The sequence below is a fragment of the Cryptotermes secundus genome, unplaced genomic scaffold, assembly GCF_002891405.2.
Source record: "Cryptotermes secundus unplaced genomic scaffold, Csec_1.0 scaffold344, whole genome shotgun sequence".
Lineage (NCBI taxonomy): Eukaryota > Metazoa > Arthropoda > Insecta > Blattodea > Kalotermitidae > Cryptotermes > Cryptotermes secundus.
This window is the reverse complement of record NW_019742446.1, coordinates 1744721-1768908: the sequence shown is the minus strand read 5'-3', so window position 1 is coordinate 1768908 and position 24188 is coordinate 1744721. Positions and strand designations below refer to the sequence as shown.

Sequence of the window (24188 nt, the reverse complement as noted above, 5' to 3'; positions counted from 1 at the left end):
ATGGAGAAGATCAGTTGGACCGATTATGTGAGAAATGAAGAAGTGTTAATTAGAGTCAGTGAGCAGAGGAATATCCTACATGAAATAAGAAAACGGAAGGCTAATTGGATTGGTCATGTTTTACGCAGAAACTGCCTTCTAAAAGAAGCTATCGAAGGAAAGATAGATGGGCGGATAGAAGTGACAAGAAGACGAGGAAGAAGACGTAAGAAGATGCTGGATGACCTTGGGGACAGAAGAGGATACTGTCATGTGAAGGAGAAAGCTCTAGATCGCATTAAGTGGAGGAATTGTTTTGAAAGAGACTGTGGACCTGTCGTCTTGACAGATTACTGATGATGATGTACATAAATTATAATACAATGTTAGTCTGTTGGCAGATCTAACTATTAATATTATTATTTTGTTCCTTTACTTTCCTAATAATGGTTTACTGCAAATCTTTAGGCTTGAGCTCTCTTCTAAAAGAAAACCATTTTCAGTACATCAGATATGAAGTTTTACAGATGTGAAGAATTACATAATGACCTTCTGGTTTATGTCAAGATATAGTCTTGAAGGCGGTTATGAACATAACGGAGGGGCATTCTCCTCATTGGTCTACCATGAAGATGGGATCAGAAAGTTCATTCAAAACACTGGTAAGCAATTGTCAGACAATATGTTGTCATAATCCACAAAACGACTATGTAACATATAAACTAAATGAACGAGTGGCTCTTCTTGTAATAACTTTCTGTTGAGTTCAGTTCATATGGGTTACAAGGGCCAGTTCTTCCAGGAATTGAGAACACTTGAGCATAATATCAGCACAAAAGTTTTGTCTCTGTAAATAAGATTAAAGAAGACCTTACCGTAACTCCCTCGAAACTGGTATTGGCAAGTGCATTCAGGAACAAGTACTCCCACAGGGGGTCGCGGTATTGGAAGTCTACAACCGTTTCGTTCTTCCTGTGCTGACGTATGTGATGAGCCACATGTTGAATAGCCAGCGCTACAGCCCATATCCCGTCGTACGTGTACCCATGGAATCTGGAATATTCCGAGCCCCTTCGAGAATCGTATTCCAGCCGGTACTCATCTGCAGTCTGCAAGAAACACATCAGACTCATCAGCAGTCTTTACACACTGAAATGGAAGTGAAACATATTCGCGGTATGAAAACGCAATTGGTAAGAAGCAACAGAGGTAGCAGTCAATCAGAAGACTGGAAGCCCTAAAGAAAATACCGTGTTACCTGCATAAATAAGTTATTTCGGGAAATCCCTGAAGGTCTGTCCGACACATCAGCTATCTAAAAGACAGACACACTCACACTACTCAGTGTTCTGTGGCACAGGACCTACGGAAAAGGAAAAATGACTCAATTTCACAGTACATATTATGCTGATCGCGCAGAACATGTAATCAAAGCTCCTATCCGTTAACTGGGGTCGCGATGCGCGCGCAACTTGTATCAGTGATTCTGTCTGAGTCTACGATTACACTTCAAGTACCGAAACCGTCATAAGTGTTTTATTTCCTGAATTGCTTGTGTTTGAAATTCTGACATTCTTTTTGGTAGACTCTGAATTGCCCGAGTATAAAGTTTCACTTCACCTCTCTGGAATACAAAAACCGTCCGTTGTTTTAGTCTGCAAGCGAACTATACTGAGCGAGTGACCGCCGCTTGTCGGCGAAGTTAGTGTCAACTTTAGTGGAGAGAGGGTGTCGCGTATTCAGCGCAACGAATCCTTATGGCCGTTAATTTCGGTTTTCTAGACCGGTGCCGCTATTTCCTTGAAAGAACTCCACAATTATCCCCACGAGGGTGACTGAACCCCGTTCCAGACCCACTACTTCTCAGAAAATCTGGTAGAGCCGGGAATCGAACCCGTACTTCTGGATTTGTAGGCAGGAACTCTGAACACTAGACCACAGAGGTGGTCACTGGAATAAGCAGCATAAAATGAAGTTCCCCTAACGTTTCGACAAGCATTGAAGTGTTACTTTTTCTTAGAATCAGAAATCAGGATATCAGAATTCTCACTGTTACTTCTCCTACCCACAGTTCTGAGACCCCTTCTGTGGTGAAAACAGCTAATAATATCCAACCAAACGATCTCGTAAGTCATTTTGATCAATAATAGTCCACATACCGGTATATATAATTTTACGGAAGAGGAGGACAGACGTGTGATAAGTACAGATTTCTGCAGGCTGAAATGAGACATTAATGACCTTTCTATTAATGATCGTGCAGAGATCGTCTGCCTGCCGTCTGCATTATAAATTTGATAATTCATGTTTAAGACAGTTAAACAAAATTCTACAGTATTATCAGTGTTTCCGCGAAGAGCCTAAGAGAATATTGTTTTTTCATTGGCGTTACATCCCTCATTTGGGCCTAGGCCTACCTCCATGAAACTCTCCGTTTCACTTCGGTTTACTAGATTTTAGACATACGGTAGAACTCCTTGGGCGGGTGATCAGCTCGTCGCAAGGCCTCTACCTGTACACAAACACAGGAAAACGCACACAAACATCCATGCCCTGAGTGAGATTCGAACCCACGATCTGGGCAAGAGAATATTACCAACACTAAAATAAATATTTGTTCTTAATCTAAGCACTGTATATCCAGAAACATATATATTAAGTTCAAATGGTCATTTTCGGAATAGATATCCTGGCAAAAGTTCATAGGGACTCCATATTAATCCCCGTTTCGCGGCATGCCAACCCTATATAGAGTGATTTCAACTCTGGTGCAACAAATGTAATATATTTTTACATCGGGAGGTCAGCCAACATCGCCTTCATACTTTCTCTGGTGATAAGATCGATACTCAGGATGAACCAGCGATATTCAATTATTCATTAACGCCTTAGGTAGAAGCATAAAGAAACAAAGACCACGCTACACGTCCTTACAGAGCAGAAGTTAGGGCCAGCATTACTCAGACCAGATCAATGCGCTCAGGACTCCTTGACGTGAATGGAGCAGTAAGAATAAGGTTGAATGTACATCTTGAGAACCTTAAGGGGTCCTTCAGCAATTTCGAAGAACAGTAGAGCTCCTTTGTCCAAATATATGGAGGTTTCGTAAGCACTGAGGAACTTAAAAGTACAGCGTACTCAAAGATACGAGTGTAATTAAGACGGTAAGTATCGGCTGTGTAGGAAAGAAAAGAAACATAGAGGGTCCACCAAAGAGAGTGCTAGGATTTCACGGTACACACTGTACCGATGGTACCGAGGGTACCGATAACGCAGAACATGCAATCAAAGCTGCTGTCCATTAAGTATAGTCGGGATGCGCGCGCAACTTGTATCAATGAAACTGTTTCAATTTACCATTATAAGTACCAGCATAGTCATTCCTGGGTATCAGATGCCTAAAATTCCGGCATTCTCGTGTAAGCGATTTGTGAGCCCATACATTTGACCTACTACTAAGCACAAATGCTTCATTATCTGATTAATTTTCTAGAAGGTCTGTAGGTTTCAGCAGTTACATGTATTCAGCTACTTAAGAAATTTACTACTATTATGGAACACAAGAGGGGACACAGGAGAGGGGTGGGATTATCACAGTATCAAAGATGAAATCATTCGTCCCAGATATCAGTGTGTCATTACGTCTTCAGTTGAAACAACACCGTTACATACAAAAGAATCTGAAAGCCTCGAGTTGTAACTTACCCATCCGTCATCAGGGCGCTGTTGAGAATGAAATGAAATAACTTATATCTAAAGCCACGTGACACGGGCGATATGGTTATTGGGGCAACACAATAGAGCGAAGAGGGGATTCACTTTATCCATTTCCGGTCAATAAGAACTCCGTCCCATTCAACTGTTTTCTCCTCTGTCAGGCTGACGCTGCATTCGATATAGTACTGGCAGTAATTCCCAGATGACGCTACGGTCAGCAGCTCTCTCACGGCTCAGTCTCAACAACAAAAATAAAACGAGGGTGCTCTTCTGTTTCAAATTGTCAAAGAAGACAGAGAGAGGGATATGTGTCATGGCGTGTGGCCTCTCTGTCGGCATGTTCGGTTACAGTGACCTATTCTAAACACCCAGNTATATATATATATATATATATATTTTTATGTTTCCCTTGTCATCAAAATCACGCTTCTTCATTGATTCGACGATGATTTTGCGGATCATTTGTGATTTGTATATAGCAGACATTTAATCTGATATCTAGAAAGGGAATATACTTTTAAAACTTAGTCATTAATGGTTTTCCGGTTTTCCACAAGCACGGTAGCGTAGTTGGTTGGAGCACTATGATATAACTTTTTTCAGTTGACCTAATCCTTCCAGCCGGACTATGGCCCCGTGGTCGACTCAGTCTCTAACAGAAATGAGTGCCAGGAATTTTCTTTAGGCCGGCGCGTAACGCTGACAACCTCACCGCCAACTTTGAGCCGATTGTCTAATGTGGGACCCTCAACGTCTCACAAGGCCTGGTACAGGGATATCTTTACTTTACTTACTTTACTGAAGTCAACTGGGTGAGACCGTTTTGCCCACAATACTGTAGTTGGTCGTCTACTCGTCTACTGTACAATTTTTTTTTTCGGAGGAACTTATTTATTAACAATCAGAATTACGTACATTCTATAGGTTAATGGTTTCGCTAAGGACTATTACATGTCATGCGAGGAAAATGTCCATCGACATTACCTCTTCAGAAGTTGATTTGTTTTATATCAGGTCATTTGGCCATTTCCTTTTTAATCTTCTATTGTTGATTGGCTCCCTGAGTGGTTGCAATAGGTCGTTCTCGTGGGTCTCAATTTTGCTCATATGTTGGCGGCTTCTGTCCAGGATGATTTCTTTCACGAATTTTAATTTCAAGTCTTGATGTAGGGTTTCATTTGACACATACCAAGGTGCGTCGACTAACATCCTTAGGATTTTTGATTGCGATCTTTGGATAATGTTGCTGTTGGACTTACTGGCACATCCCCAGAGTTCGATACCGTAAGTCCAAATTGGTATAATTACTGTTTTGTATATAAGGATTTTGTTTTCGAGGGATAGTTTTGATCTTCTGCCTAGAAGCCAGGACATCTGCTTGGTCAGTAAATCTATTTGTTTACGTTTTTTTGTTACGTGGCATTTCCATGTCATTTTGCAGTCTAGATGCATTCCGAGGTATTTAACTTCTTCTTTGCTAGGAATAACGGTGTTAGTTATATGGACGACTGTTGGTTTCTTTTTCCTTAACGCACAAATTTAAAACCGAGTATTCAACACTGACCTGCTGTATTTCATTTCATGCTTCACGGCCTTTCCAGTACTTCCTTATCCTTAAGCAGAATGCTAGGAGCGGACCATGAATAGCGGCCATAATGACCGACTGTCAGAGCCTTCCCCTTTCCACCGCAACCTGCCCTTTCCCAGTCGTTATCTTACCAACGTGAAATAACTTATAAAATGCGTTCAGTATCGTAAGTAGAGATATCCGTGAACGGTGTCTTGTAAATTCTGCGGATTCTCCCGCCGCCCTATCCACTCTTCTTTCATCAAACCCTTTTATATAAACTTTAAACCTGCCTAGTATATTTTTAATTTTTTTTGTTCGAATTTTTTGCACATTTTATCTCTAGGATATGAAGAAAATCTTGACTAATTAGCGCAGTTCAATAGCCCACAAAGCGAATGTACTATGAGCCTCAGTTCCCAGTACCAGAATGAGAAACCTGGGGTTTCTTAGTCGAGAAACAGCACAAATAATATTGAAATACGGATAATCAAACACAGATACATCTACATACCCAAGAAACGTTCATAAACATATGAATATTTATGTACATATTTTACTTCGCGCATGCGTGAAAATAATGTATTATTATGTACAGAATATAGTTAATAATCTCTGACTCGAATAATTACGCTTCTGTTATTCATTTCTTTCATTGATAGCTCAATTTAGTTTGCTCTGACTCGTGGCGAGGCCAACATACATCTGAGGGATGCGCTGGGTTAAACTCTGAGGGAACATGTAAAACCAATACTGGAATTTTCCGGTAGATTTTTTTTTCAGCAGCCCACCGTCTACTTTTATAACACTTCCATATATTGAACAAACTCACACTGCCTTTTCCACCACGTAACGGAAGAGAGTGAGAGCTTCCTGCAGGAGAGGTAACAACAAAATCAGATGCGCGAACACAAAAAATCATTATTTTCTTCTACCAAGCTTTTTGTTCTTTCCAACGAACAGCAACGCACCAAACGCGCTATTAATCATACATTCAAATAAAAAAAGATACTGAACAATCTGGTGTAGCGATAATACTGTATAGACTTGTAGTCTTGGACGTACTCAGTTCGAATCTCCGTCAGGACACCAGCTATCCTGACTGAGGATTTCTGTCAACTTTCTTATGCCTTTCAGGTAACCCTTGGATAGTACCTAGATTAGGTCGTGACCGCTCCTTCCAAATCCTTTCTAATTCAATATTTACTTATTATCCTACTATCCGACGTTATATAATCTAGCTACTGATAGTGTCAGAAATTAAACCAAAGAGAAAGAAATACTGCTTATTTGGTATTTTTAAAGAAGCACACACGGACAATAACATCCCATAGTATAGGTCGAACAAGACACTTAAATATAATGTAATCCTTATTGACAATGGCCGTACGATATAAAGGAAAAGATGCTTAATATTGTCACGTAATTAGTGACTAGACACGGGGTTTGGACTGGTGGTTTGATTTACTGAATTCTTACTAACTGTAACTACAATTATTTATAGTGCTATCGCTAATTCACAGTTCATTACAGCAGGCACTAATTTTTCTCAGTTTGCTGTGTCTTCAGAGAATGTCTGGTAACGGCTTCCAACGCCGCAGATTCCTCGGTTTCCGCGTTCCACGGCTTCTCCACAACATCCTTGCTGACTGCCATCTATTATATTCTGTATTATATTTAGTGGGGTGAGACTGAGCCCACTTGGTACCGCGGCCACTATTGGCCCCAGTTGATAGGGGATGGTGATTGTGGAGTATCTGGTGCAATGAAGATTGGCAGGGGAGACCGAAGTACTGGGAGAGAACCTGCCCCAGTGCCACTTTTCCACAACAAATCCCACATGATTTGACCCAGGCTCGAACGAGAGCCGCCCTGTGGGAAGTTGACGACTAACCGCTTGAGTTATGGCACCGCTTGGCTGTCGTCTATCTGAAAACCCTACAAAGAAAACGCCGCTTCTTGCAGTTGCTCTTTTGCAGTGTGACCTAGCATTTGCGCCGGACAGGATAGAAAACACCGCTTCCAACAGTTCTTTTACTGTTGCATACATAAGCGTGGTTGCGGTTACGTGACGTTCACTAAGCCACTGCCTAGCAACGGGCGGGTCGCGGAGTCGTTCCCTAGCCACGGTTGTCTCCGCTGGCTTCAGACTTCTGACTTTCAGCATATATGCCACAATATTTAAATATTATTCTGATATTAAGAAGAAATTATCCATAAGGGTGCAGCTAGCTCTGTGATTTCAGTCGAGAACAGTTTGCATAAATGTGATGCGGCTCGGATGTGTATGGAAATATATGGCATAATACGTTGTGCGTTCAAGTTCTAAGGTCTCTGATTTTTTTCTCACGCAATAATCATACAAAAAATTTGAAACTTCTGTCACTTTTCAACGTAATCTCCCTGCAGCTGTACACATTTTTCACAACATCGACGCCATGATTCCATGGCCGCTGCGAACGCTTCTGTAGGAGTCTGTTTTGACCACTGGAAAATTGCTGATGCAATAGCGGATTGAAAAACGGCATCCATGTCTCATCCATTGTCACAGTTGATGAAAAGAAAGTCCCATTCATGCCTTCATCATTGCCATGCGTGCAGCCTTGTGGTCATCCGCCAAAATTCGTGGAACCCACCTGGAGGACACTTTCCGCATTCGCAGGTCTTCATGCAGGATTTTGTGCACAGATCCCACGGAAATGCCAACTTTGGAGGCGATGTTTTCCACACTCAATCGGCGATCCTCCAAAACAACTTTCTCAACTCGCTCGACCATGTTGTCAGACCGGCTGGTGCGAGGCCGAGATTGTTTTGGTTCGTTGTCACACGACGTTCGACCTTCTTTGAACTGTTCCACCCACGAACGCATATTTTTCACATTCATGACACCATCACCGCATGTCTCACTCAACTGGCGATGAATTTCAATGGGTGTTGCACCACGCAAGTGGAGAAAACGAATGATTACTCGCTGTTCTTGTAACGAAAACGTCGCCATTTTAAGTATCAAAAACACTCCTCACACTCGCCGCCACCACTAGAGTTCTGTATGCCATACAGTGCTGCCATCTCTGTTACGCATTCACAAAGAGTGCATACGTATTTTAAACTAAACCGTATGTGTCTATCTGCTCCCAGTCCTGAGAAAAAAATTGGAGACCTTAGAACTTGAATGCCCCTCGTAGATCGGTTCAGTGGTAACTCGTTTATCTTGCATTCGAGTGGTACTCGACCCTATTTTTGACTTGGGAAGAGGCCATTATGATAGAATTTTCTCTTGATTGTCCTCATCCGTAAAATAGATCAATATCTTTTCCCTTGTTGCTGTCAACTAGCGCTAAATTAACTTTCACTTGATACAACATCATGAAATCTATATACCAGTGTTTTAAAGAAACTGCACACTAGAATAGCATCTACACAATTCAGGTGAGTACGAAGAGAGAAAACGCAAATATTATGTACATATATTGCTCTCGCACGAATTTACAATGAATAACAGCCATATTTTACTTTTGTGCGGGGTGGAAGTAAACATTATTTCTTCCCACATCAATGTCTAGGTTTCTAGTTCCGAAAGGTCTGCTTTCCAAACGGCACTGCGGATTCATTTCCGTTAACGACGGTGTATTGACATGAAGCACCCTACTCACTTCCTTTATTACAGAGGTCTACATGAAGCGGAACTTCACATCCACGTTGCCGATATCCCTTCATGATATGCTGTTTAAACATGCGGATAACTTCAGTTTCGCTTCTACTCTGATACGTATTGCAAGGAAGAGAATGTCACGTGTCATAACTACTAAGATGATGGATTTGGAATTTTAGTTGGATTTATTGGATCCTTATAGGTCGTAACTATAAATAATTATAACAAAGTTACTGATCGTCATGCTACAAAGCACCCCACGCTAATTTCTTCAGTCTATCTGTAGTACTCGTCACGAATTTATAACACAGGAACTATAAAAGTCTCCCTAAATCACACACTCCCAATATCACTGTACTACAGCACATATAGTCTTCAAATCACACGTAAATCCTCACAAGCTGACCTTGTATACTTTTCTGTTTTCTAGTAGCTCCAAGTCGCTCGCCAGCTTACCGCTTACCGCTGTAATCCAGTTTAATTGTTCGAGTGCCTCAGCCTCTATTACTCGCTCGCAACTGCCCTGAACCCTCCTGTAATCTTACTTATACAGCCGTGGAAAGGACATGCATCACAGGAAACACATGTCACATGACTATTACCTATTATTGTGTGACGTCACAGCGGACACTGAAAACATAGCTTCCTCTGTTGTCGCATGTTGGGCCGTGTTTACAGATCTGTTGACTGGCAACGGGTTGCTCAGATACGTTAAAATACTTAGAGCAAATTGCACATAGAAATAAAAAAGAAAGATCTTTCTTTGTCTGTTGTTAACATACCATTGCAGATCTACCATATATCAAATCTTTCACGAAACTTCAGGAATATAGTGTGTCTCGTGTTCCAAAATCTTGTCTATACTTCAAAACGTAAATATATTCAGTCTAATTGGGTACTTAAGATTCAACAGTCGTTGATGTTTTCGTTAGAACAGCTTCAGTATTTCCTGACCTCTGAACAGTAAGTAGGGTTGCAATTTCCCTACAGATCTCGACTTCGAAATGAACTAATTGCGTAATCTACTTATATCAGTTCAGACGTTCTTCACAACAATCGTCTGAAATTGCAGGCAGTAGACAGAAGAGAAACTTGAAGGAGAGACGCTAGCGGTTTTAAAGAGAAAAGATGAAAATCCCAAGGGAGAGGAAACGCATGAGAATTTGAATGAGATTTTATGCACGAGGTCCGACAGAACGAAAGCGCAGGTGCAGTGTATCCTACAATATTGCTGTGTGTCGTGACGTGGTTTTACATTACGAGGTAATAGGTAGGTCTACATGTGCTCTGCAGGTTTCGTAAGCCATTTTCGAACTTTTCAGAGTTAGATCCAAATGTTCTGAATATATGGGAAGGATAAACCCCTTCTAACATTTGTCTTCAAAACAAAAAACGCATACTAAGATATGTTTTCGGTGTAGTAAAAATTTAACATCAGAATTTAAAGCGTCTTTCCCTGCCATTTGGCATTTCACGGTTACGAATAATTATAATCATATTAAGTTAAAAACATTACAATTTCATATCTGAGAAGAATTTCTCCAAATCGCAGGTCGAACGTTTCCTTGAAAAAAGGCGGTAGTAAGCCCGTTGACCAACCCCTAATTTGAAGACCACCGATAGTTGGTAGTGCGCAATTGCCTTTCGAAACGTCGGCAGCTATCCTCCGTTTCCTCCATCTGTAATGTGATACACGATGTTGTGGTGATAAGAGAATCGTCTAACAGCTTAGTCAGAAAATATGATGACAAGAAACCAGACAAAATACTCTCTCGTAAAATGGGACACAACGGTAGGACGGAACATAAGGAACGGGATATAAGGGAATGAAATTAAGGAAATTAAAAAAGGAATCCTAAATAGGATTTTATAAGTATGGCAATGAAACTTAGGGTTGAGTCGCCGGCTTCTCACCGCGACGGCCCGGGTTCTAGCCCAGGTCATGTCACGGTGGATTTATGGTGGAAATAGTGTTACTTGGATAGGTTCTCTCCGAGTACTTTGGATTTTTCTGTCAATTATCATTCCACCGACTGCTCTACATTCACCATCACCTACCATCCGGGGCTGGTACAATAGGACAATTAGTGGCCGACGTACCAAGTGGACTCAGTCTCACCCCACCCCAAGAAACTAAATTTTAATTCCATAAATTGCAAGGAATTTTTAGTTCCTGAATAACTAACAGCTTGTCATTTAGGAAGCTATTCAGTGTATTAAGGCAAGGCAGAATCGTATGTAAAACTGATGGCATATAAACAAATAATTCCGCAACTCATGTCATGATTTGTTCATATATTTCGAGAGGCCACACACTGTAATTCCACTTTCAAGAACATAAACTTAACACATCGAGCAAGTTGCCTCAAGCAATAAGGCTAGACACACACTAATGGAGTGACACTGCTCGGAGGAACTTCGAGGTTCTCCGAATATTCCTACATCAAGTAGTTACTTCAGGAAATATGAGCCAACACATAAGAATCGAGAGAAACAAGATACTTTCTCGTTCGATTGATGTGAGCTGACTCATGCTCGTATTTCCTTACTAAATCACGTGACGAAGAAATGTTCTGAGCCTCTTGGAGATGCTCCGAGCAAGCTTACTAAATGTGTACGGTCCCAGAAGGTGTCCGGTTCGAATCTTTGTCGGGACACCGATTATCTTGACTGTGTTTACTGCAGTTTTCCAAGGAATTTAGAAAGCTAATATAAAAAATATGATATAACCACTTGTTTATAAATTCGTTTCAATTAAAAATTCAGAATTAACCCCACTAATCGATGCTATGTATTCTGACCCACTAAAAGGGCGGGTAAATAAATATATTTCTAAATATACAAAAGAACAGTAATAACCACTAAGCATATCTTCCAACAGTAGTCTCAGAGTACTGTAGACAAATCCCATCTGCTAACTTCGTTTTCAATTTCCTCCCCAATGAATTATCCTTAACAGCAAGGAAGTTAGCATTTTCAAAGAAGAGGTCGGTACGTTCTGGTAGTCTTCATGCATACTTCTTTTATTTTCTTTCAAGAGTTCCCTTCCTTTCTATATATTGTGCAAGCAGTAGGCCTGTGTTACATGGGGAAGTGTTCGAGAGCATACTGCACCTGTTCGTTTTGTCCTTCTGTACGGACACACCCTCCTGGCGTCAAATTTTCCGCTCGCTTTCCGAATCGTGATACAGTCGAAAACCAGCGACCTGTAGATATTACAGTTTCTCTTCAATATCGACCCAATAAGCCATTAAAACAGGTACGATGTTATGTGCCCATCGGTCGTAATCCGAAGTCCCTTCTGCTGTTTTAAACAAAGTCAGTCACGTTACTTCGTGTGTCGGAATGACTCGTGAGAATTATACATTAAAACACGTGCTCAAGTTCGATACCCATACGAAAATTATGGACAGTATTCTGGTATATATTTCTCGTCAGAATTCGAAGGTATGAATTAATTGTTTTAATTAATTTCTTAGTATGGGGTAATACTGAGATCACTTGGTACGTCGGCCACTAATTGGCATATTTTACCAGCCCCGGATGAGGGTGGAACTGCAGGTAGAATGAAAATTGGCAGGGGAAACCGAAGTACTCGGAAGAAACCTGCCCCAATGTCAATTCTTCCACCATAAATTCCACATGACCCGATCTGGCCTTGTACCCAGGCCGCCGCATTGGGAACCGGGTTAGTAACCTCCTGAGCAATGGTACGGCCAAGGCACAGACTTATTCATTCTGGAAAAGTAACTTCAACGTGAATATGGAAACTTGACGGAGATACCTAGAAAGCAAGCGAATCGAGACGCAGAATTTCCGAAATATGTTGTGATTTGGGTGCGGTTTGTTGGTGTTTCATTGGTCTGTGGGGGTTATCTTCTGAACTGCATAGACTAATGCGCCGGGTGAATTTAATGCGGGGAGCGGGTGTTCCCCCGCCGGACCGGCCGAACAATTTATGGCAGACTGTTACATTATCTTCTTATACAACGAAGGCAGGTCTTTAGTTCCTCACAACAAGAGTCGTACACTGCCCAACAACGCGGATGAGACCTTCATCTCCTGTTTCTGCTGTCTACACAAAAAAGAAAACTCCGTGGTCTGTAGTCCACGAGTGAACTATACAGACCGAGCAACCGCCGCTTGTCGGCGAAGTTAGTGCCAACTTTTGTGGAATGAGGGTGTCGTGTGGTCAGCGCAACGAATACTCACGGCAGATAATTTCAGCTTTCTAGAACGGAGCTGCTATTTCCTTGAAACTACTCCTCAATTATCATCATGAGGCTGAGTGGACCACGTTCCAGGGCCACTACTTCTCAGAAAAACATCTGGTAGCGCCGGGAATGGAACCCGGACCTCTGGATCTGTAGCCAGGAACGCTGACCACTAGACCACAGAGGTTGTGAATGGTAATCAAAACGCAATTAAAAATTAATTCTCCTTCTGGAATAGAACTCGAAAACAAAACGCTTGGCTGATATTTAAAGTAAGTAAAGTAAAGTTGTCCCTGTACTTAAATAGTTAAGCATTTAAAATAAGTAAAGTAAAGTTGTCCCTGTACTTAAATAATTAAGCACTACACCATGAAGGTATACGGGCGTGGATGTATAGATCTGTATTTTCTTGACCTTGGTCAAAGTGGTGAGTGGTCAGCTTCACGCCCCGGCCGCTTTACCCCTGGGAAATTGCCTCCGGTACCCACTGAATAGCTGATTGGATGTACTCCAGAGCCGGTTTGGACGATGTGGAGAACAGAAAATTTTTGGTTCTACCGGGACTCGAACTCCTACCCCTCAGTCGTCCAGCCCGCAGCCAGTCGCTATACCGACTGCGCTATCCCGGCTTCTTGCTTGGCTGATACTTAGGAGCCCTTTTTCCTTAAAATATTTGTTCATAATTACAGACAAACCAAAACGTCTTAGCTGTATGAGTGGCCACTCTACTAATACTGACTACAGAATGACTAAAAGCAGTTGCCTTCAAAGACTTCTTAAAGCAGCCGATTATTTGGAGTAGACCAGGAACACTTTCTACAAGCTTCAAATTAATATTGTTGATTCTATTAACGACTCACAAGTGTCCACCTCTTAACTTTCAGAGTGACTTTCTATTGACCAAGTGGCCTATAATCTAAGGATAGACTAAACTCTGATGCACTAATTCATCATGCTTAGAAACGTGACTCATCTGGGCTAGGAATTTTGTCAGAAACTCCGAGAAAAATATTTGTCAATCGAACTTCGCACACTCTGATTCGTCCTCGGGACACCTGCAAGCAGTGTCCTGAGAAACAGACAATGGAATGATTTTACTCTGTTCCTCTCATATTCCCCACCATAGCGGAACATTCTAAGTACTTTCACCCGAGTAACAAGTCTACTAAAATATAGCCGTTTTACATGTCCTACTGGCAATATTGCTTAAAATGAGACGTAATTCTAATTCAACGAATACCTTACTAGCGATTTCCTTTCCCATGACAGAACTGGGGAAGTTTAATTTGATAATTATAGCCAATAAGAGGAGGGACCGCTTACAGTGCAAGTTTTCCTATGCCTAATAAATAATTCATGAGCCGGGATAGCGCAGTCGGTATAGTGACTAGCTACTGGCTGGTTAACCGAGGGGTCGGAGTTCGAGTCTCGGTGGGGTAAAGAATTTTCACTTCTTCATGTCGTCCAGCATGGCTCTGGGGTTCACTCAATCTCCTATCCAACGGGCACCGGAGGATTTTTCCCGGGGGTAAAGCGGCCGGAGCGTGAAACTTACCACTCACCTCCAACTAATGCCATGGTCAAGAAAAACCTGGGTCTGTACATCTACTCTCCTATACGCCTTCATGGCGTAGTGCTTAATTAGTTAAGTACAGAGACAACTTTACCTTTACTTTACCTTCATCTAATGAAGAATTCTCGCATGAGAACCTTTCCCTTTGCTTAATTAAACACCACACCATGAGGACATGTGGGGTCCAGTTAGTCTGGTCATTACATTAAGGGAATTATTCCCTCCAGAATGCAGGGCAAATGCATCGAGGAGCAATGGACATTGCCGCGTTAGATATATTTCTCGTAAAGTAGAAAATCATTTAGCAGAGAACTTGAGTAGTTCGTAACCAAGGATTGTAACTAGGAAGTTTATGAACGATAAAAGAGCATACATGCACAGAGCTGGTAAGCAGGATAAACAAATGCAGATGTTATCTAAAACGTCAACACTTTTATTGACATACCCGAATAAATTCGCAGACATATAATTTATGTTACACTCAGGCCCTTCTGAGAATATATTTCTTTTAACGTTAGTGTTGAGAATATTACAGACGTTAAAGCAATATTCTGGAACGGCCGCGCCATAGCTCAAGCGGTTAGTCGCTGGCATCCGACCTAGGCGGCCCCGGTTCGATCCCGGTCTGGTCAAGTGGGATGTGTGGTGGACAAAGCGGTGCTGGGGCGGGTTTTCTCCGAGGACCTCGGTTTCCCTTGCCAATCTTCATTCCACCAAATCCTCCATCATCATAATCACCCAGGACAGGCTACAATAGACCAATCAGTGGCCGTCGTGCCGAGTGGACCCAGTTGGACTCCACCCCCCACTAAGCGAATTAAAAGAAAAGTAGCCCTTCTGGAGGGAATGGTCAATCGATTGTAAACATGGCAACAGCCACTGAATCATAAAATTTAAATTGAAGAACTCCATCTTTGTAGAATCAGTGACATAACACCAAAATTATTTGAGCTTCTGTATAACAGTATATATTCTAAATATATTTTTTCTCTTCCTAATCTTTATTAACCCACACAGAAAGTGAGATGCATACATTTTAATCCGTAGTACTTCAACTAGTTTTGTGGGGAAGGAAATGTATGACACTATAGATTTTATATCTTCTCTATGGAATGAAAAATATTTAAATATTTTTCAACGAAACGAATATGTTATATGATAGCTGAGACCTCATGCCACCGAATTCGAACCGACAACTCACGGACGGTACATGACGACTAAAGGGAACCAACACACGTAGACGCCCATACACGGCATGGGGAACTGTTAATGCATAAATATAACCTGTTTCATAAGGCGGCTGCTTTTGTATGCACATGAACAAAGAGTCTATAGAACTTTAGAAATATTAAAATATAATAACAACAAATTTATAAATTCTAAACATTACGGGTGGAAACGAGAGGATTTATACGTGTAAATAAGTTCTATCCCTCTGTCAATTTCTGAACCGTTTTTCTGTACTGATAAAATATCTTGCGAGTAAGACCATCAATAAATTCTAATTCTACTAAGACATTAAAATCTTTGATCTATTTTATTTCTATTGAAATATATAAAAATTCAGAAGTGTCTTATTTAATCAGTAAGTGCGAATAAGACTCATGATGTATAACACGAAATATGTATGCCATATTGCCATATGACAATTAAATATAATAAATTGTTCCAAGAAAAGTTCTTGTGTCAGCAGAGAATTTATCAAGTGATATATCCTAGACTGCGTTAATATCCAACATGAAATAACATAGTGAAATGAATCGATTTTAACTTCCGTGCACTCTGGAATATGTAACCTGCATAAAAGGATAGGCTGGCCTTAATTTTTAAGCATTTATATTATCAAGAAATGAAAGTGTTAAAGTCTATGTTGCTTTTACGCTATTAGTAGGCTTAAATATCGAAATATTTTAAATTTAGAGTTGTCTTTCATATATGCTTAGCTGTAACTCCCTGGTATATTGCGCAGATTTGACGGATGCTACATTCACGTGAGGAACCTGGATAGCTCAGTCTGTAAACAGAAGGACTACGGGCTGGACTGAAGGGATTCAATTCCCGACAGAGCAAGAAACTTTTCTCTACTACAAAGTATCCAGACCTGCTCGGGCGCCCACCCAGAGTCCTACTGGATGGGATCGAGGGGCTGAGGAGTGAAGCTGAAGCGCTCTCTACTCACCTCCATCTAATGCTGAGACCAAGAATGGTGGAGTTATAACTACACTTTTCCATACGTCTTCATAGCACGGTGCTTAATCAATTAAGCACAGGGGAATATTTACTTTCTACTGCACCTACTCCATCAATGTAACGTTTCTTACAGCTTCAAGCGAGTTCAGTGTCGGCTCTAGAAATGATAGAGCGGTAGGAATATCACCCGCAGCCACGGTACAGTGTGTCCCATTTATCCATTCACTGAAAAACCAAGAAGCTCTTCAAATAAGATTCAGAACGTTTAAACTTTAATCTCTGAAATAAGAGTGAACAGTACTGATATTTTTGTTAAAAATATATGAAGTTGGCAACATTGTTTCCAACGTTATCCTCTTTAGTTTATTAATTAGCGAATCTACTGCACCATGAAAACAGTCAGACTTAACAAACTGGAAACATAACATAAAATCGAACTCTCTTATACACAGTATATTCACATCATTACCCCAGCAACTTTTTCTTTCCCATGAACCTTTGTTCCTAACAAGCTGTGCGATGTGAACACAGACAAAAGACATAGAAGCGTGGGGAGAAGTTGAAGATTTCATTCTGTGCGCCTACTTTATATCAGAATCCCACTGGGCAAAATGATGTCTAAGAATATTACAGCATTGAAGGAGGAGCACCACAGTTGGATGAATCAGAACTCTCTTATAATTCACCTCTCGTTGCCACCGTAGTGGCTTGGAAAATTGTTAAACGGAAATCTAGAAACGAATTGCGTGCATTATTCAAGAACACTTCATTTTCTTGTTGCATGTGTTGAACGTGATGAATTATTTGCCGCGTTAAAATAAGATTTGCAACGTTATTCATCATTTTGGTTGAAAACTACGATCTTCTGGGTCGTGCCGCCGTGTAGTTCGGTAGAAGTCCAGCGAAGTTTCGCAGAGACTATGTTCTCAGATTCGGGGTGGAAGAGTAGGCCAAGCAATGAAGGCCGCGCCATAGCTTAGGTAGTTAATCGCCGGCTTGCCTTCACGGCAGTCCCAGTTCGATCCCAGGTCGTCGTGTTGGATTTGTGGTGGACGAAATGACACTGGGACAGGTTCCCTCTGAGTACTTCTGTTTCGGTTGCCAGTTCTTATTCCGCAAATTGCAGCATACTGATCTATAATTCGATCCTGGTACAATAGGCTAATTAGTGGCCGACGAACCAAGTGGACTATTTCACCTCAACCCACGAAGCTAAAAAAATAAAGTTAAGGAAGATACTAGCAACAAGCAGTGTAAGAGTTGAGGTTTTCACAGTGGTGACTATGAAGAATGCTGCCATTGGAAAGTCCACACGGGGCCACGTCACAGAAGATGACATTCTTCATAATAATAAGCAGAACAGTCAAGGGAAATAAACAGCTGATCTGTCTTCCTTGTGTGCAGCGGCGGTACCCCGTGCTGGACAGTAGTACCAGTTCGTTTAGAAATCATTCCAGACAAATTGTCACGAGCGGCATGAAAAAAGTTTCGATGTTAGAACTGAGAAACCGTAGCAGAAGTTGCTAGAAATTGCAAAAAAAGAAAAAGAAACTATTATAAATATTGTATTTAAGCATCCTGTTGCATTACTATAACTCTTTACAGACAATAACACAGTTCCGTCAACANTGTTCCAAGAAAAGTTCTTGTGTCAGCAGAGAATTTATCAAGTGATATATCCTAGACTGCGTTAATATCCAACATGAAATAACATAGTGAAATGAATCGATTTTAACTTCCGTGCACTCTGGAATATGTAACCTGCATAAAAGGATAGGCTGGCCTTAATTTTTAAGCATTTATATTATCAAGAAATGAAAGTGTTAAAGTCTATGTTGCTTTTACGCTATTAGTAGGCTTAAATATCGAAATATTTTAAATTTAGAGTTGTCTTTCATATATGCTTAGCTGTAACTCCCTGGTATATTGCGCAGATTTGACGGATGCTACATTCACGTGAGGAACCTGGATAGCTCAGTCTGTAAACAGAAGGACTACGGGCTGGACTGAAGGGATTCAATTCCCGACAGAGCAAGAAACTTTTCTCTACTACAAAGTATCCAGACCTGCTCGGGCGCCCACCCAGAGTCCTACTGGATGGGATCGAGGGGCTGAGGAGTGAAGCTGAAGCGCTCTCTACTCACCTCCATCTAATGCTGAGACCAAGAATGGTGGAGTTATAACTACACTTTTCCATACGTCTTCATAGCACGGTGCTTAATCAATTAAGCACAGGGGAATATTTACTTTCTACTGCACCTACTCCATCAATGTAACGTTTCTTACAGCTTCAAGCGAGTTCAGTGTCGGCTCTAGAAATGATAGAGCGGTAGGAATATCACCCGCAGCCACGGTACAGTGTGTCCCATTTATCCATTCACTGAAAAACCAAGAAGCTCTTCAAATAAGATTCAGAACGTTTAAACTTTAATCTCTGAAATAAGAGTGAACAGTACTGATATTTTTGTTAAAAATATATGAAGTTGGCAACATTGTTTCCAACGTTATCCTCTTTAGTTTATTAATTAGCGAATCTACTGCACCATGAAAACAGTCAGACTTAACAAACTGGAAACATAACATAAAATCGAACTCTCTTATACACAGTATATTCACATCATTACCCCAGCAACTTTTTCTTTCCCATGAACCTTTGTTCCTAACAAGCTGTGCGATGTGAACACAGACAAAAGACATAGAAGCGTGGGGAGAAGTTGAAGATTTCATTCTGTGCGCCTACTTTATATCAGAATCCCACTGGGCAAAATGATGTCTAAGAATATTACAGCATTGAAGGAGGAGCACCACAGTTGGATGAATCAGAACTCTCTTATAATTCACCTCTCGTTGCCACCGTAGTGGCTTGGAAAATTGTTAAACGGAAATCTAGAAACGAATTGCGTGCATTATTCAAGAACACTTCATTTTCTTGTTGCATGTGTTGAACGTGATGAATTATTTGCCGCGTTAAAATAAGATTTGCAACGTTATTCATCATTTTGGTTGAAAACTACGATCTTCTGGGTCGTGCCGCCGTGTAGTCCAGCGAAGTTTCGCAGAGAATATGTTCTCAGATTCGGGGTGGAAGAGTAGGCCAAGCAATGAAGGCCGCGCCATAGCTTAGGTAGTTAATCGCCGGCTTGCCTTCACGGCAGTCCCAGTTCGATCCCAGGTCGTCGTGTTGGATTTGTGGTGGACGAAATGACACTGGGACAGGTTCCCTCTGAGTACTTCTGTTTCGGTTGCCAGTTCTTATTCCGCAAATTGCAGCATACTGATCTATAATTCGATCCTGGTACAATAGGCTAATTAGTGGCCGACGAACCAAGTGGACTATTTCACCTCAACCCACGAAGCTAAAAAAATAAAGTTAAGGAAGATACTAGCAACAAGCAGTGTAAGAGTTGAGGTTTTCACAGTGGTGACTATGAAGAATGCTGCCATTGGAAAGTCCACACGGGGCCACGTCACAGAAGATGACATTCTTCATAATAATAAGCAGAACAGTCAAGGGAAATAAACAGCTGATCTGTCTTCCTTGTGTGCAGCGGCGGTACCCCGTGCTGGACAGTAGTACCAGTTCGTTTAGAAATCATTCCAGACAAATTGTCACGAGCGGCATGAAAAAAGTTTCGATGTTAGAACTGAGAAACCGTAGCAGAAGTTGCTAGAAATTGCAAAAAAAGAAAAAGAAACTATTATAAATATTGTATTTAAGCATCCTGTTGCATTACTATAACTCTTTACAGACAATAACACAGTTCCGTCAACAATGCAACTACTTTTATTCTTTCCCGTTCACTTCCATTTTTACATGTTTCGGCCCCTACAGGCCATTTTCATGTACTTAATTTGCCAAAACTCTGCTGCTGTATTGAATATCACTGATTTGTCAAATTAAGATACCTGTGTGTAAAAGAACTATTTATTGCAAACAACCAGAACAATATTCATTCATTCATCAGTAATCTGTCAAGACGACAGGTTCACAGTCTCTTCCAAAACAGTTCCTCCACTTGATACGATCTAGAGCTTTCTACTTCAAATGAGAATATCCTCTTCTGTCCCCAAGGTCATCCAGCATCTTCTTACGTCTTCTTCCTCGTCTTCTGGTCACTTCTATCCGCCCCTCTATCTTTCCTTCAATAACTTCTTTTAGAAGGCCGTTACCGCGTAAGATATGACCAATCCAATTAGCCTTCCGTTCTCTTATTTCGTGTAGGATATTCCTCTGCTCACTGACTCTAAATAACACTTCTTCATTTCTCAAATAATCGGTCCAACTGATCTTCTCCATCCTTCTCCAACTCCACATTTCGAAGCTTTCCAAGTGTTTCTGATCTACTGCCCTAAGGGTCCAAGTTTCAGCCCCATTTACTGCAACAATATTAGTAAGTATGTTAACACGAGGAGAATGCAATAATGCAGTGAAACCGTATAGGTTGGTATATTAGACCCCCCTGCTTTTATTCTATAGCAGATTGTAACCTACCTGATCCAGACAGATCAGTGTCAGGGCCGTTGTCTGGTTGCTAGTCTCTCTTCTTTATTCATATTTTATTATTCCACTGAAATTTGGTTTTGATTTCTTATGTCATATTCCCTGGTTATAGCAGTCCTATTCCCTATAGCCTCGTACCTATTCAAACTCAGCTCTAAACTTCAGTGAAATACGGTGTTAACTATTTCAGCTTCCATTGTTACTTATTTGTAGAGCAACTTCTTAAAGTGCGTATTTCACCCTAGGTAAAAAAAAAAATGCAAAGTTATGCGAATCGTACCTTTATTTTTCATGGGTTGAGACACAGTCCACTTGGTACTACGGCCACTTGTGGCCTACTGTACCAATCCCAGATGAGAGATAATGATGATGATTGTGAAACATTCGGGGGAGAACTGGCAAACGAAACCGAAGTACTTGGAGAAAACCTGACCCTGTGCCACTTTGTCCATCACAAATCCCATATGAATTAACCCCTGCTCGAACCCGGGCCGCCGCGGAAGAAAGTCAACGATTAACCGCCTGAGCTATGGCACGGGCTGAATCGTACCTTCGTCGAAATTATTTATATTCTGGGCGATGCTTTGTTACTTTCCTCTCCTAGAGGTGACAACAATGTGCCTACTTTTCTAAGGATTCTCTACGATCACCTTTCCGCAACAGTTTTCTTCCGATCATTTTCGAAACTCCAGTAACATCCTTTGATCTTTCGCCGAACTTCCTTAATGGTACTCTGTCCGAAGACCGAATTACACCTCGGTTTTCAAGAGCCCATGCACATTAGAAACGCCCACCTCTTACGTGAATTTGCAGCTCTTACAATTTTTCTTTATTGGAACATGAGGCATTTTAATTGTTCCAACATTCACGTGTGCCAGTACCAAAGCCAATGATTGTAAAGAAGTCTGTATACGGGAAGGACATAGCCGCAGAACAATCAGTTCATTTCCAGTCTCTGAACTGACACACTTATATCCAAACTCCGCCTTCTCCCGTGTTCCTCCGAGTGTCTCTGAGTTGACAGCTATGCATTGTGGACGCTGAAAGCCATATTGAATTCCGATAGGGCGGCGCTGTCGCGTCAGAATGGAGGACTTTCCCAAGCACCATAACTGTTAACAGTGTTAACAGCACTGTGGTTAAGAGTACAGTGATACTCGTATTTAGCAATTATGTGATGGTGGGGTGTGAGAGGTAAAGTAGAGGGGGTGCTTCAAGCTCTAGTTGCTGTACAGATTCAAGAGGAACTCTCGTATTGGCCTGGGGATGAACAGAGGAATAACACTGAAATAACAAATGAGTTACTTCATAGTAAAAGTGATACTACTACATCCTTGGAACACATGTGGAATTTACGAGGAGATGGACCCCATGTTCCTCACGCTTGATTGGCAAATACTGGCAAGTTTCGTTCTTGACGCCGTGTGCCAATTCTGCTGACTACAGGAGGCTGTGTTTAAAAAGGTCCGAAAGGGCAGTCTCTAATGTGTGAAATCTACAACAATGAAAGTGTAGAAGTCAGACGTCACAGACTGTTAGCCTGTGGATACAAAAAAAAAAACTCCGCAGTGTGAGTCCGCAAGCGAACTATACCGACCGAGCTACCGCCGCTTGTCGGCGAAGTTAGTGCAAAATTTAGCGGATAGAGGGTGTGGCGTGGTCAGCGCAACGAATCCCCACAGCCGTTAACGGCTGCGGTCTAGAAACCCGAAATTATTTCCTTGAAACAGCTCCTCAGTTATCCTCACGAAGTTGAATGGACCCCGTTCCAGACCCACTACTTCTCAGAAAATCTGGTAGCGCCGGGAATCGAACCCGGACCTCTGGATCTGCAGCCAGGAACTCTTACCATTAGACCACACAGGCGGGCAGCCTGTGGGATATGCCTTCCGAAAGAGATCCAAAGAAAGGGAGCCAAAGTAGGTTGGGAACGCATAAATCATACTAATAAGCACGAGCACACCTCTTGGCCTAGAGAGTCAAAACAGATGAACGTAGATGTACGCTACAGTACGTGAACTACTGAAATAACACGATGTAGTGTAAAAGAACACCGATTCCGGAAGGAAACTATTTGTTCACATTAACACTAATGAAAATGAGGAAGCAAAACCTGGGCTTCGACCAAAAGCGTAAGCCCACAAAAACAATGCTGCTTTCTGTTTTTAATATTTCACGGAACTGTTCGTAGTTATAAAAACGCTGCTATAAATATCCTAAGTAATAGTGACATTTTAAAAATTACCATCGCAAAACGTATCGGTTTTCGTTGTGCTCTAAGCCTGTGAAACAGCATTCCTCACTCAGAGGGAGCAGCTTAAATCTCAATTTTATTAGAAGCATGGAGGTAAAATTCACATCTTGACTATCACCAATAGATGTAGCTGAACGACTTGTTTCATATTGTGATAAGAGGCGTTCTGCACATGGCAGTAAGGGCACAAATCTCAGCAAACTACCATTAACAAACTTCCTTCAATAGATCGTCAATTAACTAACACAACTTACACGTCTTTTAAAACCGGACTCTAATACCAACAAAAAACATAAGAGGGTAATGGAAGTTCTTATATAAAGGGAACTTTCGTGATTTCTAGACTTTCCTTGTAATACTCTGTAGTTATAAAGATGTTTGATTGCGATGGGTTGGTTATGCGGCCAAGGAAACTAGAAATGCGTATGAAATTTGCATAGTTAGGCTTCTTTGTTAGAGGGCGAATGAGGTGACTAAGTCAAAGAGGAAGAATGGCATAACACTATTAGAGCATGCCTTCGAAAATATGTGGCAGGGGTGT

At 41.3% G+C, this 24188-nt stretch overlaps 1 protein-coding gene across 4 annotated transcripts in view; it reads right to left on the bottom strand.

The window, feature by feature from the left end:
• The window catches only part of LOC111873177 (gamma-aminobutyric acid type B receptor subunit 2), a 691722-nt gene that overhangs the window by 66065 nt on the left and 601469 nt on the right, over window positions 1-24188 (bottom strand). For all 4 annotated transcript variants that reach the window (XM_023867674.2, XM_033754991.1, XM_033754992.1 and 1 more), the window contains one exon: window positions 855-1088. In XM_023867674.2, the coding sequence (XP_023723442.1) occupies window positions 855-1088 (234 nt within the window). The remainder of the gene's footprint in view (window positions 1-854; window positions 1089-24188) is intronic.